The sequence below is a fragment of the Pteronotus mesoamericanus genome, unplaced genomic scaffold, assembly GCF_021234165.1.
Source record: "Pteronotus mesoamericanus isolate MK-2021 breed Mesoamerican mustached bat unplaced genomic scaffold, CSHL_Meso_final contig_74, whole genome shotgun sequence".
In the NCBI taxonomy this organism is placed as follows: domain Eukaryota; kingdom Metazoa; phylum Chordata; class Mammalia; order Chiroptera; family Mormoopidae; genus Pteronotus; species Pteronotus mesoamericanus.
Window position 1 is genome coordinate 16,186,028 of NW_026555247.1, and position 27,924 is coordinate 16,213,951.

The following is a 27,924-nucleotide window of genomic DNA, read 5'->3' on the forward strand; positions in this document are numbered from 1 at the left end:
CCTGTTCCTTAGGCTGGATCTAAGCAGCAGAGCCATTGGGTCCATTGCTGGATCACTGCCAGCACCTGGCCGGCTGAGCACCTGGCTAGTGATTCCCCCACACCTTGGCAAGCCGCGCAGACTACCCTTTCTGTCTCCACATCCTTGCCTTCCTCCTTGCCCCGCACCCCCAGGCCCCCCAGGCTGGGCAAGCGACAGTGACACAGTGTCCATGTTGGGTGGGCACTGCCTGGCTCTGTCACTGTGCTGGTTAACAGCTCAGTTATTTTCCTGAGCATTTTAGTATTTCAATAAAGTGTAATTTGAATTAAACCATTTTTTTAGGTAGAAAGTTAGCTGACTTTCTTTAAAAAAAAAAAAAAAGACAGGAAAAGGATCAGGATTTGATTCAGTCTCAACTTATGCTTCTCCTAATTGTTTCAAGCCTTGTCTTGGATCAAATTTCTGGTATTCTTCCAGAAAAACTTCTGAATTCCACTGATCATATTGTAGTCATTGTAGTCACATTTACAATTCTGGGTCCTTGATGGCTCCCCAGGAGTGTGTAGGCTTTACAGTAATGCTATAAGATTCACAAAGGTATGGCTGTCAGCCGTGCCCAGGACTTGTAGTCCAGGGGCCTGGGGCCCAGCAGAGCATTCTTTGTGGCCGTTTTTGAGGACAGTCTGGTTGATCCCATCCTCGTGTGGTGTCCCCTCTGTTGCCTTTGTTCTGTCTGCAGAGACCTCTGTCAGGAGGACAGGTTAGTGATGAAATCAGCTCAGAGTCTAAATTTAGTAGACCTTCTCTCCTTGGCTCTCTTGAACTGAAACCAAGTAAGGATATTTCATCAGTATCTGTAAGCTCAAGAGCTTACGTACTTAGCTTTATAAAATCATAGACTGTTATTTGCTGCAAGAAAGTTAAGTCATCTTGGATTGTGTTACTATAGTTAGATATGTAATCATAATGGAATTATAATGGAATGTTGTTTGTGATGTATTATGTAGAGAGGTGGGGTTTTTGTTTGCTTTTTGCTGATACTTTTCCTCTGATTTTGAAATAAGTTTACTTGGGCTCAGCATACCAACTAATTGCAGAGCAAGGGGGCAAAAAGTGAGTTGGACAGTTGGGGGTGGGACAAATCCAGCCTGAGGTTCAGCTTTTGTAGTGGGCAGTATACTCTGGTGTCTCAACTACTGTTCTAGTTAAAAAGGGAGTTTATCCCTGGCCAGGTGGCTAAGTCGGTTAGAGCATCGTTGCATGCACCAAAAAGGTCACAGGTTCAATCCCCAGCCAGGGCACATATCTAGGTTGTGGGTTCATTCCCTGGTTGGGATGCATAAAGGAGGCAACCGATGGATGTTTCTCTCTCGCATTGATGTTTCTCTCTCACCCCCACCCACCTTCCTCTCACTCTAAAATCAATAAACAAATCCTCGGGTGAAGATTAAAGGGGGGGGGGTATTTTTTTTAGCAGAATATAGAATACAGTAACTTTTTCTTCTAAATTAATTAATTTATATATATCTTAATGTGTTATAGCTAGAAATAAACTGGTGTTTTTGTTTTTGCTTTTTTTAATGTGTTTTGTAATGCTAAATATCATTGGGGAAAAGTGTACATGCATTCACCCTCATTTATCAAACTACCACTTTAAGTTTTTTTACATATATATATATATGGATGATGTATCTTTCAAAGCAGTCACATCTTCATCTATCTCATTACTGTATTCAGTTGTGATAATCAATTTAGTTTTATTTAACACACATGTTTTGAGGCCTCTTTGAGCTAGGCCTTGGGGACCCAGATAGATAAGACTGGACATTGTCCTCTAAGAGCTTAACACAGCAGGGTACTCTTCTACAAAAGACTTGAGACCACACTGTGGGAAGTGCTATTTTGCAAGAACCTTGAGCATACCGAGGGGGAGGGGGGAGGGGGCACAGCGAGCCTGTGGGGAAAGACGTTCATTCAGATTCTTCCGAGTGGCTGGGTGCCACTTGGATGGTTGAGAGGGACCACACTTTGGGAAACACCTCAGAATTCCTCCCTCTTGAGTCAGATGGGGTGACAGTACTTGGGATACAGTGCGTTTTATTAGGTATAGCCCTTAAATGCACGAAGCATGTTGTCTTCTCTAAAAGAAATGTAGTTTTTCCTGATGATCTCATCGTATGAGTATGTGAAAATCATTTTTACTCTGTTTGAAGCAACTATGCATACATATGGGATATTCTCAGGAAACTATAGAATTTCTCATTTCTTTGGGGGAAATGCAATGAATGATGACATGTTATTAGAAACTTAAAGTAATGATTGTCTTTGAGAATTCTCAGTAAGATCACAAAAGTTTAATAATTGTAGGAATTTGTACAAAGCAATATCCTTAGTTAAGTGCTGGACTTTCATCTCTTATTATTTTCCCATAACTGGAAAAATTCTCAGTCTTCAGGGTTCTTAGTAAGTATATTACTAATTTACAAACTCTCTATCATGCAATTCCTTGGGTTCAGGGGTTTTTTTCTTCTGATCTACTGTAGTAAGACTGCTGAGTACCTGCTCAAAAACCATGAATGGGTCACACTTGTGAGTCAAGAGAAGAGGACTGTTTTGGGCAGGCCATCAAAATAAGTATATGGGTCTAGGTGATGAGGGTGACCGTGATGCGAGTCTAGAGTTTAGAACAATGAAGGAACCTCTGAAGCCCCGGCATCAACGCCATCGGCTCTACCGCTCCGAGGCCTGACTTCACAGCCCAGGGAATCCCTGTGAAGGGCGGAGGAGCTAGGGCTGGAGCCCAGGGACGCGGTGTATTTCAGACTCATTTGTAATTCCTTATCCAATTTCAGAAACCTTTAGAGCCCCTTCTCTTCTGATTTTGTCTTTGCTTTATGATAAGACGCTAACTTTTAAAGCATATGATGATATGTTTATTTTGAAGTCATTCACCAAGATCTATTAAAAGCCAGTATCTTAACAAGAAAAAGTGTATATTCCAACATATTGTAAGTTATTTTAATTTTTCTAAAGCTGTCAGTTACTTTATATGATGGATATGTTCCCGATAAAACCTATTTTGCATTCGTATTGCTATTTTTTTCTTTCCCTTTTCTCCTTTTCAGTTTTAATCATCTAAAGACTTTAACAGGAGGTGTATAAAAGTGGGGAGAACTAGTCATTTCCTTTTATAAATGAACTTGTGATTACTTAAACACCTCCTGTGTTTATCTGGGGAAAGACTTAGGAACTGGAGAAACCCTCAAATGGTTCTCAGTAGATAAACTGAAGGACCTTAGAAATATGTTCATACCTTTTCTTTGTTACTGGGGGGCCAAGGACCTCATTTTATTCTTTGATTCTTTGCCCTTTGAACCTAGACCATGCATTTTGGAAATTCATATTTCATATCGAAAACAATCCAATTCAATCCCATGCACTTTTAAAGCTCGTATTATTTTAACCAGGCATAATGATGTCATAATGTTGCAACTTTTACACATCTCTTTACCATTTTCAGTGTGATTTTCTATGTAGTATTCACTTTAGTTCTTAAAACAACCCTGTGCAGAAGAAGAATAGGAGTTTTTTATTCCTACGTAATATGAGGACAAAAGCTCAGAGAAACCAAGTGTCACTAGATTGGGAATCTTCTCAGATCACATCCTTGTGCTGTCCTTGTTCTGTGTGTGGTAGCTGAGGGTGAGGTAAAGTAGAGAGCACAATGTGTGTGTAAGTGTATGTGTTCCTGATTTTTTCCATATCCATTTATCAAGAACCCATTGGACATCTCTAGGAATAGAGGTGTTAGAAAAGAAGTTCATATTATTACCTTTTCAGTTACATTCTAATTGAAAAAATGGGACCTATCGGTAATTCTGCTAATGATAAGGGAGTGACACAATGGTACCATCATCATCAAGAACTTTTTTTTACCAGTGGTAGCTGATGTTCATAGAAAAACACAGGCCTTTCTCCCAGTCTTAAGAAGTTCTTCCTTGTTCTACCTAGCCCCAGCGGGGTGTAGAGCCTCACCTTCTCTGCCTGTTCTCCTTGCCCCCTCTCCTCTTCTAACTCTCTTTCCTTCCTAGCAAGACAGGGTGGCTCTGAGATTTCACCACCTGCCTTGGAATAACTATTCAACTCTCTCAGAATAATTTCTGGTGAGTGAAACAAGACAATGCCTCCTTATAATAAATGCACATATATCCGCCATTTGAATCCCAAGAATGTGGCCCTTTCCTCATGCTGAACCCAGGCTTGCTTTAAAAAGCTTGCACCTGGGAGGACTTCACAACCTCATTTCCTTCTTTCTGTGCTATTGAGAAAAATAGAACATCTTCTAGAATAGTTTTGTAACAAGCTTGGTCCCCCTTAGGATTTATGCCTCAAGGTATTGCTATTTTCCATGTATTTAATGTAGTTCCGTAAACCTGTATTGCAGTAGGTATGCTAAGAGCCTCCATCAGTACTTTCTCCAACTCTTTAATATGAAAAGTTGATGTTTTCTTAGTCTTACATAAAGGGACATGCTGATGTGACATTGAAGAATAGTTACCCATTTTCCATCCAGTTCTGTCCCCTTCTTCCCATATGTGTTTCTCAGCTCCACCCAGGTGGCAGTTAATTCCTGAGCTTTTTCCATATAGAAGTTCTAGAGCCGCCAGTGCTCTGTAGTCATAGCAGACACTGTGCTAGCACAGTGGAAAGGTGAATTGGACACCACCCTCAGTCTTAAAAAGTTGCTCACCAATCAACTAAAAGAGATAGCTAATTAAAATGCAAGTCATTCAGATGTTGGGTTTCCTCAGCCATTATAGTGATTAATTCTGTGCTGTGAACAGGAAAACTTCATAGCAGAGGTGATGTTTAGGCTAAATTTTAAAGAATGAGAATTTTCTATTCAAGTGTAAAAGGTGGCAAAGGGACATTTTAGGCAGAAACTGTCTGAGCAAGGCAGAGAGAAGGTGTGTTTTGCACACACCTGCATGCATAAAACTCAAACATGTATTAGAATACAGAGCAGCCGAAGAGGGACAGTAATGTTTCAGGTAACAAATGCTGTAGCATTTGAAGAGAGGAAAGATTATTTGAGTCTAGAAAAGTTGATCTTAGCCTTGTTTGGGTCTTCGGCCAAACAGCCTTGCAGATTTAGTGGATGGTCAATAAATACTTATTAAATGGAATTTAATTAAAATGCTGTTCAAACTAAGATAGGATTCAAGCCAAGAAAAGGAAGATGGAAATCTTGAGTAACGGTACCATTTATTGATTTGATGTTCTTGCATGTTGTTTTATATATTCCTGAAGTTGGCCAGTACTTACGGAGTGCCTACAGTGTGTGAGACGAGGCTAGGATCGGAGGGTACAGCTATATACAAAAATAACACAGATGATACCCAGTTAGGACCGATTCTGTTACTACCAAAGTCCTCCTTGATACATATGTATCTGGAGCATTCAAGATTTTGGGGTTTTTTCCCCCCTCAGCTTACCCAAGTACAGAGCAAGGGTGGAACAAGGCCATTGGATAAAAGTAGACATCTAGCCTGTCTCACCCCCAGACAGCATATCACACTAGCAGGCATCTATGCATGGCAATACCTGAAACATGAGTAGGCCATCCAGTGTCTACACAACTAAGGTGATAAGCCAAGTATCTGCTCTTCGTCAAAGGAAAACATTTTTTTCTAACTCATTTTTTTCCCTGAATTGTGTTTTTAAATTTACAGTTTATCAGCCATGTAGACACCATAAAAAAAATGAAGTGTCAGAAGTCACTGTCAAATGCTTGGGCATGTTAGAATTGCATACCTGGAAACAGAATAATTGAATTGCTTGGCAACTCTTAAAATAACCATCACTCTGCAGGTTGGGTTTTTCTACCCTGTCACCATTACGTAATCCTGGCAGATTGCAAGTAACCTCTTTTTCTTCTCTGTGTTCCAAGGGTTTGTTCTTACCCAAGTATTAACACTCATAAGCTTTTATGACCAAATTATTTGACAGTAAGAAGCATGTAAGTGTGAAACTCATGCCAACACAATTTCCTGCAGTTTCTCAACGTTCTCCTTAAGGAGGATCATTTTCCACCTTCATTTCTTCCTGATTACATTTGTGTGACAATTCATGAAAGAACTTGAGAAAACTGAAGAGCCAAATTTTAATGAAAACATGTATATCAATTTTAAAATTACACATAATTGTGTTTAAATTCGCCGTTTTAAAAAACCTCCTGTCCTGCTTTCTTTTTCTTTTTAACTAAAATTAAATTCCATTCTGCTTTTAATTCTCCTGTGGTCATATGATTAAATCCCTGAGGTAAATACTTGTACATTCCTCATACTAATTAGGGTTTTTCCTCCTAATACTAGCACTGTGCTTAGAAAAGCAGTGTGTTCTGGGATTAATCTGTGAAACATAAAGAAAGCCATTCCTTATAGAAAAATGTCCTCTTCCATATCACAGTCTTCATGAATGTTTTGTGGTAATTCTTCTGCAATTGCTGGGGGCCTCCTTTGGTACCAGCCCTGGCCTTCTGGGCTTTCTTTGGCCACTAGGATTCTTATAGGGGAGCTGTGGGGCCAGAGTGTTCATTCCTGGAAAGGAGAGGATGTCACTGGGATTGGCCAGAGCTGGTGGACTGGATTTAGGAAGAGAGTGGCAGTAAGTAGGGAGCCCTCGCCTGCAAGCCTTGAAGAGCAGGGGAAGTGGCTTAAATCTGGGAAGAACCCTGGAGCTCCCAGTCCCCAGTCCCAGGGACAGTGACCCCTGCCACAAAAAGAGCAACTAGAAAAGGGTCCACTGTGTAGAAATGGACTGCATGTTGGTGCTCGTCAATTCATATCATTTCATTTTACCCTAATCTGAAAGCCGCCTCATCAGCTACGATTCCTGGAGTTTACATAGAGACCTGTTGATAGAAGCGTATGGGTAATGATTCAGTAGAAATTCCCTGAGAAATGGAAAAAGTGTGTAAGCTTTAGGTTTCTTACCCATACTTTCATTTGCCCTTAAAATAGAATATTCTTAAAATTGGAGTTTAAAAGTGTCATAGTTTATTTAGGCACTCTGTCTATTCACACTTATACCCAGAAATAAGCATTGGTTCCCTGCTACCTGCCAAATTAAGCGTCTTTTTCTCCCTTGTTTTAAAAATCATGAGTAGTCTGCCTGCAACCCATCTTTCTGATATCTACCCCCATCGCTCCCTAACCACACCCTACATTTTCCCAAACTCATCTTTTACCAGATGTTCTTCTAGTTCTCTATCTTTGTTTGGAGTGCCTCCACTGAGGGCCAGCTCCAATGCCACCATCCACCCTATTCTTCCTGAGCACCTTCAACAAGATGTAAGCTCTCCCTATTCAGTTTTCAGAGCTCTGCAGTCTCACTGTCATTGAAAAACCTCAGCATTAGAGATTAAGCTCCTTGAAGACTGGAAATAACCATGCAAGTTTGACCTGGCTTTATCTATTTAATAATATTGATTACTTCCTTGAGTTGTTATTGGACAGAATTTTTGAAGTCCTTTAGTATTTGTGTGTCTTTGCCATATAGTTTAGCACTTAGAGTTGTTTTGTATGTTTGTTGGTTTTTCCATGTGTGTTTCTCTGGTCTCTCAAAGCTAAATTCCTGCGTTAAGATTGAACTCATATTTCTCAATGAATACTTGTTGGTTTATTGCTTTTTCATTGATGTATACAGTGACATCTTTCTAAAACACCTCCAGATGGGCATTTCTTTAGTGGTGATCTATAACTACAAAAATTAGAGAGGAAATCTCTTGTCTTTTCAGATTCTTGTCTCCTACTCAAGCTTTTCTGCATTTAAATCTTCCCTTTTTACATGGTTAATCATGTAATTTCAACACTTACCAAAAAAATCTTTGTCCATTAAAGTAGAGGCGGTAGTACAAACAACTGTATGAAAATATGTAAGTGTGCACAGAGAAACTGTATCCCCTGATACTATAGCTTTCTAGAACTTTCTGTTTTGATGACCCTAATAAGAAAATTGACTCTTTCAAAATGGGTTTCATATGTACCTTTCTAACTTGTTTTTTATTTATAATAAAGGCTTTTTATGCCTCCTTTTCGTCTCTCTGGAATGCCAGATTCTAACTTTAGCTCTAGTCTCGGACTTCAGCCTTTGGGACATCTCGATGCCAGTTTCAGTTATCAGACTCCCTGGAAGCCAGTGACATTTTGTCCTGCACTTTGTTCCTGCCTGTGCTCCAAGTGCCTCTCCTGCTTCCTTCATTCTTGATTCCCATGTAGAAGCCAGATTTGATGAGCCCATTACCCTGAAGGAAATCGCTGGTGTTAGAAACCAGAAGTGAAACAGAGCACCTAGCATTTGGTCATCAGTTAGTAAATGGAAAGAAATCTTCCAGACCAAAAAGATAATTCATCACTTGCTATTTCTTTATTCTTTCAGTTGGCTGCATCTCTTCTTGTATCAACAGCCAGATTTGTAGTTTTGTACTTTTTCCCTAAAGCACTAAAATGCAAGATGGCAAGTTACAGGGTGATTATGATTTAGTTGAATAGAACAATTATAAATAGTACATTTATACTTCAGCATTCTTTACAATGTAGTTTTTCAACTCAAAGTTAATACCTTGAAAAATTATTTTTAGAAATACCATTCTTAATATAGCAGCTCTCTTCTGAGTATTGTTCATTTTTATTTGCTATAATCTAGCTGTTTCTCAAAAATTTACTTTTTAATGAAAATATGAATACCTAAATCTTAATCAAGGGTCTTTTGTATGCAGATCTTTACGGTGTTGAAATTTCCTTTTGAAAGATACAGGAAAATACTCTTCATTCTTCCATGATTTTTTGATGAAGAAGCACTTTTAAATTAACTCAGCACATTGATCTTAATATCTGATGAGTGTTCCCAACGTCAGGTCTCACTTTTAACATTGTTCTGCAAGTTTCTTAATAAGAATGTGATTGAACAGCATTACTTCTTGAAGTCAGGTTGTGAACAGAGAATGCTAGTACCTTTAACTGCAGTTTGCTGCAGACTTACAAGATTCTTAAAAAGGTTTTATATCATATGAATTAGTAAGAACCTCAGGCACATATCAGATGAAGGCCCAGCCATGGGATGTCACAAGGCCTTTTAATATATTCACTGATACTTTTAAAAGTCCATCTGCCTGAAAAACGATTGCTGGCTTATTTCTTTTTCTATAAAAGAAAAGAGATGGAAATGTCCTTTGACAGCTTACCCTGTGTGTGGAGAAGGGGTGCTTTTCAGCACTCTGCACAATTCACATAAGCCTCCTCTGTCTGTGTCAGCAGGAGCTGAAATCTTCCTGCTGGTTATTACTCCTTTTCCTCTTCATGGAAGCGGTTTGAAATCTACTTGTCTTTGGGACTTATTTAAAATATGAATTAAAAGTTTCTGACATAACTCCAAGAAGTATGGAAGGAGCCGGAAGCTCAGTTGAGGACCGTGGGAATTGCAGGGACCTAGCTCAGTTGAAACCAGATTTCTAAACTCTGGATCTTTCTTTTTGCTCTTGTGGCTCCGGGCAGGTGAGGCAGACAGTCTCCTAAGTTCTCTTGAACAGAGTCAAATAATACTGTGGTAACTGAAGCTATCAAGCTGCTGTTCATGCCAAGAATGTGAAAGATGCCTATAAAAACAACACAGAGCTACTACTTTCACCCTATTTTTGTTGGATTAGAAAAATGTGGCTGAACTTTGGGATTTTAAATTCCTTTAAAATATTAATATTTCAAAGCATTATTTCACAAATGCCATTAAGCTCTTCAAGCCTGTGTTTGTGTAGGTAGAGAGATTGCTGCTGCTGTGTTGGAAATCCGTACCTCTCTGTTTTGCAGACTTGCTTGCCTGGTTAGGAAGCCCTGATACCCCAACGGGGAATACCGCCTTCAGCAGGGGGTCTGGGCCTTGGTAACAGGTGCTTTTCTGTAAGATCAGTTCAAGGAAAGACAGGGCTGGAGGTGAAAATAGAGTTGAAATGATTTTGTGATTAATACAAAAGCTATTTCATATTTAAAAAAAATTGCCCTAGCTGGTGTGGCTCAGTGGATTGAGTTCTGGCCTGCAAACCAAAGGGTTGTTGGTTGAGTTCCCACTCAGGGCACATGCCTGGGTTGCGGGCTAGGCCCCCAGTGGGGGGCACTTGAGAGGCAACCACACATTGATGTTTCTTTCCCTTTCTCCCTCTCTTCCCCTCTCTCTAAAAATAAATAAATAAAATCTTAAAAAATATATTCAATTCTAATGTGAAAGATATTTCTAAAATGAAAGTTACTTAATATTAAACTACTGAAGATGACAGAAAGTATGGCTCTGTTTCTGAGTATATAAATATTAGGAGCTCAGAGAGGAACACATGGAAGATAGGACGTCCAGACCTGCATGCTGGAAAGGGCATGGCTAGGTGGGCGCCCCAGGGAGTCTCTCTCCACGTGCAGCTGTGCGCTCTTATGGCAGCTATGACAAAAGCGCGGCCGGGAGCAAGAGTACTGGCAAAAAGTTTTAGTCATGTGAGAATGAAGCATTATCTCCTAATTAGCAGAAATATCAAGTATCCCTTAAAAGAGAAGTTGGTAACAGACTGAGAATTAGAGAATCATCTAATTTTAGAGTTCAGAGGTCTCCCCAACCCTGACATTTTGCAGATAGGAATACTGTTGGCTCAGAAGGGTATAATGACATGTCACGGTTCATTCAGGATGATTAAGGCTTAGGTCCAAAGAGAAAATACTCCAGCTCTCTATTCTTCCCTTCCCCCTCACCAGTCCTTATTGATATTAGATTGAGAGAATGTATTTTTTACAAATCATTTACCTATAATGAAAGATATAATTGCATAGATGTGTCCAGTACATTAAAATTGTCCTTTTCTTCTGATACTTCATCAGTACCAAATAAGATTGCGAAGAGTTAAAACAAAATCCCTCAATGATATAGGCATTTCTCTACAAAATGCAGATGGGCAATTTGAGGAGCTATTTGTGACAGAACCTGATATAACTTGATGCCTTGATGCCCTCTCCAAAGATTGTGTCACATTTCTGGGAAAGTGCCATGAGATTTTGATAGCAATTATATTTATATGTGTGTGTGTGTGTGTGTATATATATATATATATATATATGTATATATATATGTATATGTATGTATATATGTATATGTATAAATAAATGTATACAGGGGGAGAGGGAAGTAGGAGGGAAGGAAAAGATGAAATGCTTATTATATTTTATGTATATATATTATATACATATGTAAAATGAAATCCTTAAAAGTATATACACCAAAATAGAAAGTCGCAACATCGGAACAGGTGAACAATGTGTCTATCCAGCGCAAGGTTCTGCTGTGAATAGGAAAGAGGAAGCTGATGGCCCTGACATCAGTGTGAAAGCTTCATGTGTTCTTTCCCAGTTTCTTTTGTAACTTCTTATGATCTAGAAAGTTTCCTAAACTTGCTTCGAACCTTCGCTGCTTCTAGGAAATAATAGGCTTGGAAAGTCATAGAGAAGAGGGAAATTACTTAAAAACTGAAGTTCAGACAAGAATTTAAATTCCACTTCTGTTACGTATTTAGCTGAGCTTCATTCCCAAATCTGTGAAATAAGGTGATGATAATAATACCTCCATAGGGTTAAGAATGTTAAAAATAGATAGGAAAGTTTTCACAGATTTTATACAAATGAGTGTTTTCATTTCTTACATCTCTTGGCATGATAGATCCCATAAATTTATTATTACTACTATTTCCTTTTTGTTACATGAAAATTTCCTTTTAAAAATGTCCACTTACTCTCTTAGTATTCTGTTGAAGTCCCGAGACCTGGTAAAAATGAGATTATCTCCTGCTTTTCATGGTTTCATAGGCTTAAATCATAAACCCCCAAATCGTTTGAGTATGGATATTCATTTAAGAGTTCTGCCTTTATAGAGTCCCCTACCCAGTCATTTCTGATTCCTTTCCCCAAACTTTTCAGCTTCATTATGCCACTTGTGATGTATAACAGCCAAAATCATTCTTAGGGATACAGCTGCAGGCATAGCATGGCACTGTACAAAGACAGAATATTTTCCTTTTTTATATTTAATTTCACGATCATTTCCAGAATTTTGTTGGTCTTCATAACTATAGTAGCACCTTGAGTTGATGGACTCAGAACACAGCACATCATAATAATCCTTTGGTGAGCACAACATTGTACAATTTGAATTGCTTTTACCTAAGTATGTTATGTTTCACCTTTTGGAGTTTATCTTTTACTTTTCTGCAGACTTGGTTTCCCGAGCGGTTCTTGTTTTGGTTGGACTATATTTTTGGTTGTTTTTAAGTATTTATACCCCATCAATTCTTAAAAGAATATATAGCAACTCTTCAATTAAAACTTATTATTCAGGACTTTGGTAACATTAGAATTCTATCATTGCTAATCTTTGTGATTCAGCTGCTATTCCTTGTAGGCCTTCGTTCATTGACCAGATATTTATTGAAGCCCACGTTGTGCAGACACTGTATTAAAGGCTCGGATAAAGAGGGAACCAAGAGAGACAAGGTGCAAGCTCTCTGGAAACCTACATGCCCGCTGAGGGAAACTGAATCAAAAATCAACATATGAACCAACATTAAAATACCATACATAGAACAGGATGAGGTGATAAAGAGTGACTGGAAGGTCACTTCAGATGGCATGGAAAGGGAGGGCCTCTCTGAGAAGACATCTAAGCCTTGATCTGAACGGCACGAAGAATGTGGAGTTCCAGGGGACACCGCCCAAGGCAGGAACAGACCTGAGGTGTTCTAGGTAAAACAAGGAAGGCCGAGGGAAAGCTCCCTAAAAAGCAATTAGGCAAGGGAGAAGTGGACAGAGGACAGGAGGCCAGGGAAACAGTTAGGACTTTTTAGTAGTTTTCTAGGAATCCACTGCAGTATCCTTAGCAAGGGAAGGTACTTGATCTGAATAACGGTAACCTTGACATAATGTGATGAAAGTGAGAGCAGTGCAAAATGTAGGTCACGTTTTTGCAAGGTTAATAAAGTGACCCAAAAATCTGACACCTGTCAATGAGGAACATCCTATTTGTGGGTGGCTAGACTTCCAGGACAATGGCAATGGCTGGCTTATCTGATGAAGGAAGAAAACATAGAATTTCAAGAAGGAGGGAGTGGGTAACAAGGCCAAACATTCAAAGATTGAGTTGGATGAAGAAAGAAAAGTGATTGTTAGATTTGATAACAGAGAAGCTATTGAAGGCAATTGACTTGGTTTGAATGGTAGGTGAAACAATGGAAATAGGAACAATATTGTCAAGATTTGTTATGTATAGGAGGAGCTAAATGGTACAGTAGCCAAAGAATAATGTGGAATTAGGAAGGTTTTTTTTTTTAATTTTGTTTTGACAAAGTCAATTGATATCAGAGCATGTTTGTATTCATTAAGAATAATCCATACAGAGAAAAAAATGACATTGTAGGAGAGAATGAGAGTAATTGCATGACTGACATCAATGAGAAGGTGAGAGATGTGATCCAGAGTACAAATAGAGGGTGAGCCTTAAATAGGAATCAAAATACAACAGCCTTGTTCAGGTGATGCCTTAGTATGGTTTCCTTTCCCAAGAAGAACCCTTGATGGTGGTGTTAGTAGCAAAATTAATTTCAAGGTATCCTTTACGTAATGTCTCTTAAGCATTAGCAATCTGGGGAATCAGAAGTTGAAACTGCTCAAATGGACATACCCGGGAGCAATAGCAATAAATCTTCAACATAATTCCCAAAGTCCAATAAGATATTTCTTGAAAATTCTCAGGGGCCCCTTTGACTCTAGAAAGTATGACATGATGTTATATCTAAAAGATCATGTTACATGTCATGATCTGGTATGTAACTCATTTGGTAGAATTCTACCAAATGTTTAAAGAAAAATTAACACCATTCCTCGACAAACTTTTCTAAAAAATAAGGAACACTTTCCAACTCGTTCAGTGTGGCTAGTATTACCCTGATTCTAAAACAGAACAAGGATATATGAAAACTACAGATCATTATCTCTTACTAATACCAACACAAAAATCCTCGACAAAATATTAGCAGAATAAACCTAGAAACATATTAAAAAGATTATATACCATGATCAACTATAATTAATGCAAGGTTGGTTTAACATATGAAAAGCAGCCAATATAATGTACCATATTAATAGAATAAAGGAGAAGGGCCACATGACAACTTCAGTAGATGCAGAAAAAGCATTTAACAAAAGTAAACACCCTTTCATGATAACACTAAAAAACTAGGGTTAGAAGGGAACTTCCTCAGTCCAATAATGCTGTCTGTGAAAAATCCACAGCTAACATATTAGGCAGTGAAAAACTAGATAATAACCTAAGATCAGGAATAACCAAGAGTATCCACTTTAAGCACTTGTATTCAATATTGTGTTAGAGGTTCTACCCAGGGTGATTGGACAAGAGAAAGAAATAAGAGACATTCAATTTGGAAAGGAAAAAGTAGCACTGAATTTGTCATGATCTTGTACATAGAAAATCCTAAGAAACCAAAAAGCTATTATAACTAATAAATGAATTAAGCAGGGTTTCAGGATACAAGATAAATATCCAAAAATCAATCATATTTCTATACATTAACAGTAAGCAATCTCAAAATGAAGACTACAATTCCATTTATCATAGCATTAAAGAGAATAAAATAGTAATAAAGTTAACAAAAGAAGTGCAAGAAATATATATTGGAAACTTTAAAACATCATTGAAAGAAATGAAATAAGTGGAAAGATATCCCATGTTCATGGATTGGAAGGCTTAATACTGTTAAGATCACATTATTCCCCAAATTAACCTCCAGCTTTAATTTGGCTCCTATCAAAATATCAGCCTCCTTTTTACAGAAATTGATAAACTGATTCTAAGATTAATACAGAAATGCAGGGGACTCAGAAGAGCTGAAACAATCTTGAAAAGGAAGAACAAAGTTGGAAGACTTCTACCTTTGATTTCAAAACTGATTACCTACAGTGATCAAGACAGTATGTTACTGGCAAAAGGAGCACAACCTGCCTTATGCGACTGGACTAGGCTGGTTAGGATGCCATGGTGCTGCTGTCACTGTTTAAGTGCGCCAAATCCCACCACTGCCACCACGACTCCATTCTAATGGTTCCTGCATGTTTTTGTCTTCCCTCAAGACCCTAATACCCAGGCGAGCATCCAAATGCAGAGCCTGGGTCATGGGCGTGCATTTTCCCCACTGGGGCATAGGGGAAAGGGATGTCTGCCCGCTTTCGCTATTCTGGTGGGAGGCAGGGCACTATAGCATCAACTGAAGTAAAAAGCTGCCCAAATGCTGGAGAGCCAAAAATGATAGAGTTCCACTAACATTTGGAATGACTAAAATTAAAACCATCCTGTATATATCATAGACCAAAATAAATTCCACATGGATTCAGAATGTAAATGTAAAGCTTGAGACCATAAAAGTATTTGAAGAAAACACACGTGAACATTTATGTAATCTTGGTTTGGGAAATTTGCTAAGCATGACATAAAAATGAGAAAGCCATTAAAAATGGCAGTAGAGAATATTATATGACTCATAAAGGGAATCATGGTCTGTTAAAAATTTTTTTAAAGTACATACCAGAACATAAACAGTGATTTTTCTCTGGATAATGACTAAAGATGAGTTTGCCTTTCTTCTCTCTTTCCCGCATTCTCTCCCTGCCTCCCACTCTCCCTCCCTCTATTGAAGTTTATTGTTGTTTTTCAAGCGCTATTTTTAAATTTTGAAAGTGAGCAAGAATACAAAGGTATCTGGCTCTCCATAGATGAATTTTATGCTAAACTCTACAAAAGTGAAAATAACTTTTTTTAAAATTGTATTTATTTTTATAGGGGAAGGGAGGGAGAGAAAGGGGGAGAGAAACATCGATGTGTGGTTGCCTCTCGCAAGTCCCCATCTGGGGACCTGGCCGGTGACCCAGGCATCTGCCCTGACTGGGAACCGAATCAGTAATCCTTTGGTTCACAGGCCAGCACTTAATCTGCTGAGCCACACCAGCCAGGGAAGAAAGTGAAAACAACTCTTGAAAGAGCAGGTAATGAAACTGTTGTATTTAGGCACCCCCATTTCTATGAAAATAATGTTAAAGTGGCCGTTGGAATACGCCCCATCCGGTGGCACTTCAAAAGGAAGACCTGAATAGTTGGATGATGACTCTAAGAACACACCCAAAATCATGATGTTTCTCTTACGTCCTCTGATGTCTTTTGTTTTGGTTTGTTTTATTTTGTCTTGTTTTTAAAAGGACCCATCTGCTTGATGGGAGATGTACTTACTAGTTAGCATTTAAGGTACTGGTATCTAAGGTGAAGCATCACAGATGTAAAGATTCTGCAGGACATAGTTATTGCGGCCCATATTTCATCACTTGATGCTCTTATCTACAAACAGTTGCCATACCATTTCGTGGTATAGCAGCCCTTACACTAAGCCCTGATTTCTTGTTTACACTTAGCTAGGATTCCTATCTCAATATAGGATGCCTGATGTCTATTTGACATAAGAGACCTAGTGGGTTCTTCCTATGTAAAGGTGAGTCACCTGAATGGAATGAAAGGCTTCTCACAGAGACCTTGATACCAAAGGATGAAAGGAGCCCCTCTTGTTCCAGAAAGCACCATTATTGGTGCATTATAGAAATAGACCCAGATATCTGGAGAGCAAAGAAGGAAAGAACACGGAAATGGCCGCCCTCAATTGCTTTCCTCCTTGTAAAATAAAAATAATCATTCTGACTTTGAATTTCTTTTTCTGACTGTATTTAGACTTTACTATAAAGGAGATATGAATCAGTAAACATAATCTGGTAAGAATTTTCTAGTTGAAATTGTCATGATCTAAGTTCTACATAAAAAAAAAAAAAATCAAAGGCTTCCTAATAAGCCCTTTTTTCTATGACCATTTCCTCAGGGGACTCATTGAATGCTTCTGTTATTTTTATTCCTCAGTCATAAACAGCATGACTCTGAACTTCTGTAGGTTTCAGTCTCCATCCTTCATGTTAATATGGGAATCCCATTGCTCTGGACTGAAATTAAATTGGAATACAACTGTTTTTGGTATTAGATGGCTTAGTTATAGTTTCACCTAAGCCATTTTATAAAATGGATGTAAAACAGCTTGGACATGTGTGTATTTTTTGAGCTGCTCATTTCATGAGAACTTGAGTAGTTTCCTCATGTTTGAATTTCTGCTATTTTTATCTTACATTTATGTATTTTAATACTTTTGGAGCTAGATGAAAGAAGAAATCAGTTCCTTTTTTTTCCGGTAGAAGCTAAGAAGAGTTATTTTACCCCAATTTCCTCGACATTAAAGTATGAGGTTGTGTTTGTTGTCGATGGCATCTGATGATGCTATGGTGAACGCTACATCAATACCGTAGTGCTCAGGAGTGAGGAAGTGGCAGGGGCTACACTGAGGCATGGCCCTTCCCTCTCACGCCCAGACTGGGGTGGTGGAGGTGGGGGTATAATGGGTGAGGAGAGGGTCACACATGGCCAAGAGGGCTCTATGCGGAGACAGCGCCTTCCCGCCTCGCAGTCCTCGGTGGCACCTGGGGACAGTAAGACTCACACCCATACTTTTCTTGTCTCTTTCCAGGAGCAGCCTATTGCCAGTTCATGGACATGCTCTTTCCAGGCTGCATTAGTTTGAAGAAAGTAAAATTTCAAGCAAAGTTGGAGCATGAGTATATTCACAATTTTAAACTTCTGCAAGCATCATTTAAGCGAATGAATGTTGATAAGGTAGGTCACTAACTTGTACCTTCATAAAATGCATTTTCTTTCCTTAAAATTGTTTTTGTGTAGAAATGTAAAAACAAAAACAAAAAAAAATCAGTGGGATATATCTTAATATCTCAGCAGTAGGCTGGGGTCTGTACTAGCATAAGGCATCAAACCCTAACCTTCTGTGAGGTTTTTACGTAAGAAAATTTCTAAACTTGTAGCCATTAGACTAAAAACCCTAACAGGAATTATAAATGTTAAAATGTTGTTACTCTGTTTTAGCATTGCAAATAACGAATGTTTATATTTGCCAGATGTTACTGTGGTTCTTTGTCTATTTTGTTACTTTGGTAAAACATCAGGTTACAGTGGAAGCAACATAGGTTTAAATCCCAGCTTCATGAGTTGGGCAAGTTAGTTAAATTCTTTGAGTCTCAGTTCACCTATCTATAAAACAGGACTAAAACCTCTTCCCTGTAGTTATATGAAGCTAAAGTATGGAAATATATGTAAAAATGACCAGCATAGTATATACACTGAGATTCTCAGTTAGTGTCCATAAATTGTCCTTTTTCCCCTTTGAATTTTATAATTTTGTCATAGAGTGATACAAATGAAGTTAGACCCCGTTCCCTCCTCCCCCGCCCAAAGAAAGGGCTGTTGCAAAAGTCCACACAATTTGCATGTTTCTTGCTCTTCATATACATATTCAATTCATATTATTTCTTTAGGATATATCTCTTAGAGGGAATAGGCTTGGGAAGTAATTTTGAATAAGGAAAAAGAACTGAACGAGCAGGGGAGAAATGGAAAACTTTTTTTGCATAAATAGCAATAGACTATGGAAATAAAAAAAATAAAGTCCTGGGTTATTAAGAAATAGAGGTTAAATAAAGGAAAAGAGAAAAGTTTGGCAAACTATGTATTTTAATGCAATTTATATCTTTCTAAATCAAAACATTCTCATCAAAATATTATTAAAACACTGGTTTCCCATTTTCTCAGAATTTTTATTTCAAAAAATATTCTCTTTAACATCTTAACCTTTTGAATTATTTTCAACTTTAATTCCCACTTAGCTCCTTCAGTACCAGAGCTGCACGGGTTCTTCTTCTTAGCAGAATCACTTAAAGCTTTTTCTTCATCTTTCAATACATGCTTCTAGCCTGAAAAGAAAAGAACACCCTTTTATACGTTTATTGATGGAACATGCTAAATAACAATTTAGGGGCTCTGTATGTATATACCTCTAGATGAGCCATTGTTAGGAATATCAAAGATAAAATTCTTGTAGTGGAGGAAGATTGGCCTTGATGGCCTACATTGGCCTCTAGCTTAAAATGCTGTGATTCTACCCCAAGGTCCTTGGAGAGGAACAGTGGTCCCTCTTCACGTTTGTCAGAGCCTGACAGCACGAAGGAGACTTCTGTGCACAGATTAGCTGGCAAACTCAGATTTTGAACTTAAGCCCGGAACTGTCAGTTTGATAGGCAAAACAAGATTAACAGAAGTTAAGTGTCTACTTTGAATGGCTAATGAAGCAGCAGCATCTAAATCTGTTTATAAATTTTCATGTTTGGCAGAAACCAAAATATGCAGTGTGTCAATTAAATGGCATTGTGTTCTAAGAAGGCACTCTCTTAAATAATCAATATCCGCATAAACAAAACCTATAAATCAGAATACATGAAAATATTTAAACAGTACAATGAAAAGTCAATTAAGTGCATATATGGAAGGAGTTCTTCCATTGGGCAGACTTCCCTGAAATTAGAGAGAAGTAAGAAGAAAAAAGATATCAGCAGCTGAGTCCCCATTACTGGAAGAGTTCTTGAAAAATGTGGTCTCCTCCAAAAGGCTGCTTCTCTTTACTTTTTCTTTTTCCTGCTCTTAGTTTCAATTGTAGGTACATAAAAATCATTTTTGAAAAAATGCATTGCTAATAATTTAGTTTAATGGATGACCTAAAATGCTTCAGTTACTTTTTTTCTTTCAAGTTGTCATTGATATTTGAGGTCTTCCCACTTTTTTAAAGTGGTCCTAATGGTCCATCTTATGATAGGAATGGTATGTAGCTCCTAAGGTGACAGAGTCTTCCTTAAAATTTAATTTATACAATTCCCATTCATTTCATTACACAGTGAAGCTGTGTTCCTTCAGCACTGGGTTCTGTTTGAATCTCACCCTCACACACACAGTTTGACTCACTCCCTAGCTTTCATAACTCTCATGGCTCATGTTCAACTAGTATTCCAACTCAAGGATGAGAAAGTAGGCATCTGGAAATGGTGCAGTTTGGATAGCTAGGCACCTTTTCATTTCCCTTCAAAAATAGCTGCTCCCCACTGAATTAAAGGTAAACAGTCACACCGCACATTTCTGAAATAAAATGAAAATTCCAGTAAGACCCCTGAAGGGAATACTGATTGGTTTTTTAAGTTGCCAGTAGGAAAGGAAAAGCTGAGACGAGACTCGCCTCAGAAGTCAAGGTGAATGCTGTGCACCTCCTCCAGAGTGCCCTCCATGACTTCCCCCAGTCAGCCTTCATTTCTTTTCCTCTGCATTCCCGTGGCACGTTAGCTGTGTTCCTGGGGACCCCAAGAATTACTGGGCACTGTACTGTGTGGTTAGTTGTGTTGATGCCTCTCTCTCTACATTGTTAATAAGCTGTGTGAAAGCTCATTTTGAACCATTAAATTGGTATCTATTTGCATTGATTTGAGTCTTATGTACTCACACTCTCTAGAGCTATAGTCCTTGTAAGAGTTTATTCCAACACAACTGGACCAAGTGTTACAAAAAAAATAAGGAAAACCCATCCATCTTGTAACACCCAGCCCCATGTTTTGGGAGGAGATGCTTTGGCAATAAACATACTATAAAGCGTACCAGCCCCTCTTAAGAGCTAAGGGTATTCCTTGTTTTGTTGGGTTGTTCAGAATTATTAAATATCCCAAGAGAACCAACTACAGCATTTTAGTGGTTTTTTTTTTCAACATGAAAAGTTATATGAATTCTCGAATACAGCTGGCCAAGAAGCTGGGGGAGAGACGACTAGTTGTGGTTTGCAGACACGTAAGAGGAAGCAGTTGTATTTAGGGACCACTTCAGTCATATTAAATAAGTTGATGACTTACCCTAAGTTGGTGACTTACACGGTGATTTTATATTGCAGGTGATTCCAGTGGAGAAGCTAGTGAAAGGGCGTTTCCAGGACAACCTGGATTTCATTCAGTGGTTTAAGAAGTTCTATGATGCTAACTACGATGGGAAGGAGTATGATCCTGTAGAAGCACGACAAGGGCAAGATGCAATTCCTCCCCCCGACCCTGGCGAACAAATCTTCAACCTGCCAAAAAAGTCTCACCATGCAAACTCCCCCACAGCAGGTACAGTAACCGTGAAAGCAGAGTCACTTTCATCTTAGCAAATGGCTCAGACCCTCCCCTGCTTGGCTGTGTTTAATTGATTCTTCCCAGCAGTCAGTGTCTTAATGCCTCTGGACAATTTTTATTGTTGTCTGTTTGGCCACATTTATCTTCCTTGCAGGAATCTCTCTGTAGTGAGTCTAACAGTGCTGATTTAACTATTAAAAAGCCAGAGCTATTCACTTTAAATCACTGAAGCCGTGTGTTAAAATAGTACCTTAGGGATAGATTTCATCTTCCTTTTTTTTTTTTCTGAGAAATTTCAAGTCTGTTCAGATTTTGACTGAAATATTTTTACGGCTTAATTTCTGGCAGTACATACCAGAATATGAACTGACTTATGCGTTTCTAGTATGAATCATCTATAATCCTTCAAAGAAAGTTCATAAAATCTACATCCTATCTCTTATAAGGGGCAATGCCAATTTTTATGTGATGATATGCAGCAAAATTGATCCAGCTTTGTCCAAAAGTGAAGTCATTGAGGATAAATACCTAGAACTTTAAAGTTTTTAAAACTTTTGTGTATAAACCCTTTCTAAAATACATTATAAACATTCTCACCCTAAGAAACAAATTTTACCAAGTCAAGTGTTATTTGAAAATTAGGATCATTATTATAAACATGAGTTGTGGTACTGGACAGCTAATGAAATCCTCAGAAACCATTTGTTCAGAAATCCCCAAAACCAGTTACCTTAATTCTGTAAAGACTTCAAATTTCTTATTTATGCCCAACCTCCAATCAGAATGAGTTAGAAATGGTTATGGCAATACTAATATTAAACAATGCATGCACATGGAATGCAAAGAAGTATAGACTAGAGGTAAACACTTGTGGGTCATCCATATATCCATGCAGTTGAGGCTGGAAATGAGCACCGAGAAGGAGTGAGTGCCACGAGGAGCTCTAGCATTAATGTCCGGGTAGAAAAAGAAGGGCTTGCGTAGGAGCAGAGACAATGGCAGAAAGACTGAAGGAAACGAGGGCATGATGTGTCAGGGAAGCAGAAGGAAGGGAGCAGAGTGGCCAATAACATCTCAGTCTGCTGAGGAGTCAAGTACAACGAGGACTGGGAGAGTCCATTGGATTTCTGAACATGGAAGTCACTCCATGGAATGATGGGACCAGGAGTGGGTTGAGGAAATAGAAGAAGGAAATTGAAACTGCATAAAAAATCCAGCTTTGAAACCATAGGGAGAATAAACATATAAGAAATAAACTAAGCACAGATCTTTGGGAATACATACATTCAAAAGACAAGAGGGAAAAAGGAAGCTAAGAAAGAGATAAACGTTGGGGGAAAACCAAGGAAGCTCAGGATCAGAGAACAAACAGTAGGAAATTTCTAGAGAGAGTGGTGACCAAAAGTGCGAATTATTAATTGTGGAGAGATCAAATAGGATGAGGTCTGAAAATAGGCCAAAGAAATCTGACTCCTAGGAGGTGATTAATAATCCTTCAGAGAATCGGTCTTAAAATGCTGATTGCGTGCACCTAGACTGCAGGGCCTGAGCAAGGGCATATGCCATGACAAGTGTGAACATGATGTGGTAAGAGCAGATTCCACCTTCACCACGTTTGTCAGGAAAAAAAACCAGAAAAATGGAGACATTTTGTTGATGTCAGGGGAAAAGCTGACAGCTTCTGGAAGGAAAGTTGGAAGGAGAATGGTAATGTCCTTGATCTGTTTTAGGGCAAGGCACTGCGAGCAGGTTTGTAAGATTGGAGAAAGGTCCATGGGGAAGGAATAATTGAAAGTGGAAAAAGGAGGGGAAATTGGTGGAGCATGAACCTGAAGCTGGAGGGGGAAAAAATGAGGTTAACAGCATCAGTAAAAGTTTAGAGAGGAAGCACTGGGGAGAAGTCCGGTAAAAATTAAGCCACAAGGAGTTTGAGGAACAAAAATTTATGACCGTTCAAATTGGCCTTGAACTTTTGTCAGAAACTTGTATCAGTCCAGGCGCTGGGCAAGAGGAGTGGTGGGTTTTCTGCAGTTAGGGATTCAGCAGGCAGGTCGGGGCGGGGGGAGAACGGGAAGGTGAAAGAACCGAAGGTGGCTGTTACTTCTCATTGTAAGGTTGTCTTCTGTAGCTGTTAATGATACTTGAAACTCAGCAGTAACTTTTCCAAGTTTTAAGTAGTGTAATTGGACAAGCCTCAGAATATTTGTCTTCCACAATTACAATGTGTCCTTAAATTGGCACCAGCTCTTCGACTCCCTCAAACAGAGCTGTCATTAGACTGCCTGGGCCTCGTCTTCTAGGAATTCCCTCATCTGTCTTCACAAAAGCCACAGGGACACTTGTACCATTTTGATAGAAAGAATGTGCATGAACCTGAAGGAGACATATATTTTTTCCAGAGCTTAAAGCTCAGGAAACTCATTAATGTCAACAGAAAATAAATTTGGTTTTTAATGTTCCAGAAGGCAGTAATTCCTGAGACATGGGTCCCTGATATCTTGACTGTATTTACCTCATTGGCCTTAATCACGGAGAAAGGATATTTGCAGAAGCCAAATCGGTCATACCCTTTTTGATAAAATATGTTATAACTTTTGGACATTGTGGGGTAGTAAAACTATGGAAAAAATTACAGCAAGGTATACAGTATATGCAGAATGTTGTTTTAAAAGCTATACTAGAAAGGGTCGTGTAAGTACAGGAAGGACCTCATTTTTCTAAAGGTCATAGATCCAACTCTCGGGAATATGGTTTAAAAAAATGTAAGCCAGAATGTCTTCTATGAGTCAAAATAGGTGTTATAAAACCTGCTATAAATTCATGTACTTTACTCTTTACACACAAGAGAGTTCCTAAGATATTTATCTAGCATCTACTTGCTTAATTTAGACATATTGGATAATTATAACAAACATGGGATATGGTTTCTCAGAACATAACTTATTGGGATAAGGAGTACACTGATATCTATAGGAAGTACAAGAAGAGCCAAAAATACTTACCAAAGCCTTACTGAAGAGCCCAGAAGCCTGAGGTCTTTATTACAGCATCTAATAGCTCCATGCATCTCAGTAGCCCTCAGGGTTCCCTTCCAATTCTTGATTCTTTTTCATTTCTATTTGTAATCATCTCCCCCATGAACTACTTTACAGTTTCTAAACTGGTCTCCCTGCCTCTGGTCTGAAATCATTAAAGGCCACCCTCTCCATACATGAGTGTGATTTTGTCCATCCAAAATTTAAGGCAAAGGAAAGTGGTTGATGAGGGTGAGGGTCAGCCGTCTGGGAAATCGCCATCGCTCTGTCACCGTTCTCGCACAGCGATGCCAGGTCAGTAGCATTCAGCAGTAATCTCCGTTCCCACCCCTGGCTTTGGTCATTTCTGAATTATCTACATTAGTGGACAAAAGCAATGGTTGGTATAATTGAAAATGGAACATAAGATGGTCTTTAATTATTTTTTTCATTTTGGCTTTGGAATACTTGATTCATTTTGCAGTGGATTTCTCTCTCCCAAGGTATTTCCTTAGATTAATATTAAAATTAAGTTGTGTAAGTGGAAGCTCTAGAGCATCTGTGGCAAAGGGATTATATTAAAGTGAAAAAGTGATCATGGAATGAATGGATTGTCCACATGTTGATCGTTAAGAAAGGACTGTCTACCTTGGCAAGAAAACATTTTCTGCTACATACAGACTATTTACATGTATGGCCATGCACTGTAGGTTGGTTGCTTGTGTATAAAATATAAAATGGTTGCACTCCACATATTTGGTTCATTCTGTTTTAGTGAGAATGTGCTAGATTTTTCTCACATTTCAGTACAGACATGAGATGTTCTATGGATTCAGAGAAGTCATAGAGCCCATTAGTGTCTGTGTGTAGTTGGGTGACTTACCTCGACTGTACCTGCATCAGCACACACAGAGGCTGTCAGGTAAGTGTGGATAGCTGCCTGGCAAGTCTTACTCTATCTACATTTGGAGGAATTATATCTTGAATTGCTTTTGATCTACCAACAAGGAATATGTATTAAAATATACATTTTCATAATGATAGATACCCTAGTAAGTACATATATCATCATGAGTCATGGTGTTTGTAGACATGTTGCTGTGAGCCGTATCTGCAACAGCTGTGAGGGGATCAGTTTTTATGTGTGAGCACTTAACTAACCCTAAAAGGAAATTTGAAGGTGCAGTTCCTATGGCAACCACAGCTTAGACACATTGCAAATTCACATATATTAATATATTTAAATCAAAATCCCATATACAAATATAGTGTGATGGATTTAGAGTTGCCATGGAAATTGAGTCTAAGCCTTGTTTCCTTAGGGACTTCAGTGTTCCAGACTTAAAATCAGATTAATAGAAATACTAGAAAAATGGTTCCAAAAAGGAAGGAACCTAAGAAACATAATAGAATAAAGTATTTGAACAACCATAATTAAATCCATAAATGTAGATTTAAATAAATCCTGCATTTTTCAAAACTGTACTGAATATTTGAAAACTTTCATTTTTAGTTATCTTTATTTTGGGGTTCCCTGAGGCTGTTCATACAACCTGAGCAAGGTGTCCGAATTTATTGATTTATTTGTTAAGCATTGTTTGAGCATTTTCGAGCACCTGTAATTGAAGTAAGCATCACCTGTTACCCTCTATAGGGAAAGAAGAGTTACGTTTACTTTACCAAAAAGTTTTGTTTTGTTTTTTAGGAGAGGCAGTGAAATGTTGCAGTTTATAGTGGTTTTTCTCCTTGTTTTGATCTTGAATTTATGGCCCAGAATATGGTCTTTCTTGGTCAACATACCACATGTTCCTGAAAATATGTATTCTGCTGTCGGTTGTATAGTATTTTAGAAATGTCAGATCAAGGTAGTGGACAGTGTTATCAGATCCTCTGTGTTTTTACTGATCTTTTTGTTATCTGGTTCTGACAGTTGCTGAGCAGAGGGAATTAGCAATTCATTGTGGAAGTATCTGTTTCTCCCTTAATGCTCTCAGTTTGTTTCCTGTATTTAAAGCTCTGTTATTAAATGTACACGTTTATTTATTTTTTTAAAGATTTTATTTATTTATCTTTAGAGAGGGGAAGGGCTGGAGAAAGAGAGGGGGAGAAACATCAATGTGTGGTTGCCTCTCGCATGCCCCCTACTGGCGACCTGGCCCACAACCTAGGCATGTGCCCTAGACAGGGGATCGAACCGGTGACCCTTTGATTCGCAGGCTGGCACTCAGTCCACTGAGCCACAACAGCCAGGGCAAGTGTTCACATGTTTATGATTACTAAGTCATCCTGATGAATTGACCTTTGCTTTTTATGGTGTCCCTTCTTTATCTTTGATAATGCTTGAAGTTTAGTCTACCTGGTTTAATAGTCACTCCCGCTTTCTTATGCTTACTGTTTGCACAATATATCTTTCTCCATAATAGGTTAATTTTGTCTTTCATATGTAAAGCATGTCTCTTGTAAACAGCCTACAAAATTGGGTCTGACATTTTTTTATCCATTCTGATAATCTCTGGATATTGGAGTATCCCGTCCCTTACAAATTAATGTAATTATTGATTTGGTTGAATTTAGATCTGCCATATTGCCATCTATTTTCTGCTTGTCCTTCCTATGTTTTTCTATTTCTCTTTTCCTGTTGTCCTTTGAATTTTTTAAATATTTTACCATTCCATCTTAATTATCTATTTTTATCTATTTATTATTATTATCATATATCTATTATTATTAATAATAAATTAATAATAATTTATTATTATTATCATTTATCTATTGTCTTTTTAACTATACCTCTTTGCATTAATTTCTTCAGTGGTTGTTCTAAGGATTACTAGAGAGAGAGAGAGAGAGTCTTTTCACAGTGTATGTAAAATTAATGTACTGCTTCATGTAAAATGTGGAATCCTAGCAACCCTTCCCTTCAATGTCCTGTATTATATTTGGTATATATATTACATCTACATGCATTATAAACCACAAGAAAATATTAAAGCCTTTGTTTTAAATCAATACTGTTTAATACAGTGGTTTTGGAGGACCTTAAATGTGTTTATTCTATGTTGGAATGTGCTACATGTATAAATGCATGCTGGCTTTAGAAGATTAAGTATGGGAAAAAAAGAATATAAGACATCTAATAATTTTATGTTGATTACATGTAGAAATAATACTCTGTATATCTTGTATATATTAAAATTTATATCTTAAAAGTGTTTTAATGTTGCTACTAGAAAATTTTAAATTACTTACATGGTTTGCATTATATTTCCATTAAGCAGTGCTGTTTTATACAATCACCTGTATTTTAAAGAAATTAAGAGAGAAATGGTTTATTTTTTTATATTCCTATCATTTCCACTATTCTTCATTTTTGAACATCTGAGTTCCCTGCTGATTTTATTTCTCTCCAGACTGAATACTTTTCTTTAGCATTCCTTATAGAGCAGATTCAGTGGTAACAACTTCTTTTAGTTTTCCTTTTTCTGTAAATATCTTTATTTTACCTTCATTCTTGAAAAATTTTCCCCCAAAGAATTCATGCTGTTCTTTTCTTTATCTCCTTAAGTATTTTAAAGCTGTTGTCCACTGTCTGTGACCTCCAAAGATAAGAAGTGCTTGCTCGTTCTAATCATTCTTCCCCTTTATAGAATATGTTGCTTTGCTCTGAAGTCAAAGTTCTTTATCTTTGGTTTTCAGTAGTGTGG

At 38.1% G+C, this 27,924-nt stretch overlaps 1 protein-coding gene across 3 annotated transcripts in view; it reads left to right on the forward strand.

Annotated features, from left to right (window-relative positions):
• MAPRE2 (microtubule associated protein RP/EB family member 2) overlaps nucleotides 1-27,924 on the forward strand; it is a 141,144-nt gene that overhangs the window by 89,913 nt on the left and 23,307 nt on the right. For all 3 annotated transcript variants that reach the window (XM_054583523.1, XM_054583520.1, XM_054583522.1), the window contains 2 exons: nucleotides 17,684-17,829; nucleotides 20,987-21,200. In XM_054583523.1, the coding sequence (XP_054439498.1) occupies nucleotides 17,684-17,829; nucleotides 20,987-21,200 (360 nt within the window). The remainder of the gene's footprint in view (nucleotides 1-17,683; nucleotides 17,830-20,986; nucleotides 21,201-27,924) is intronic.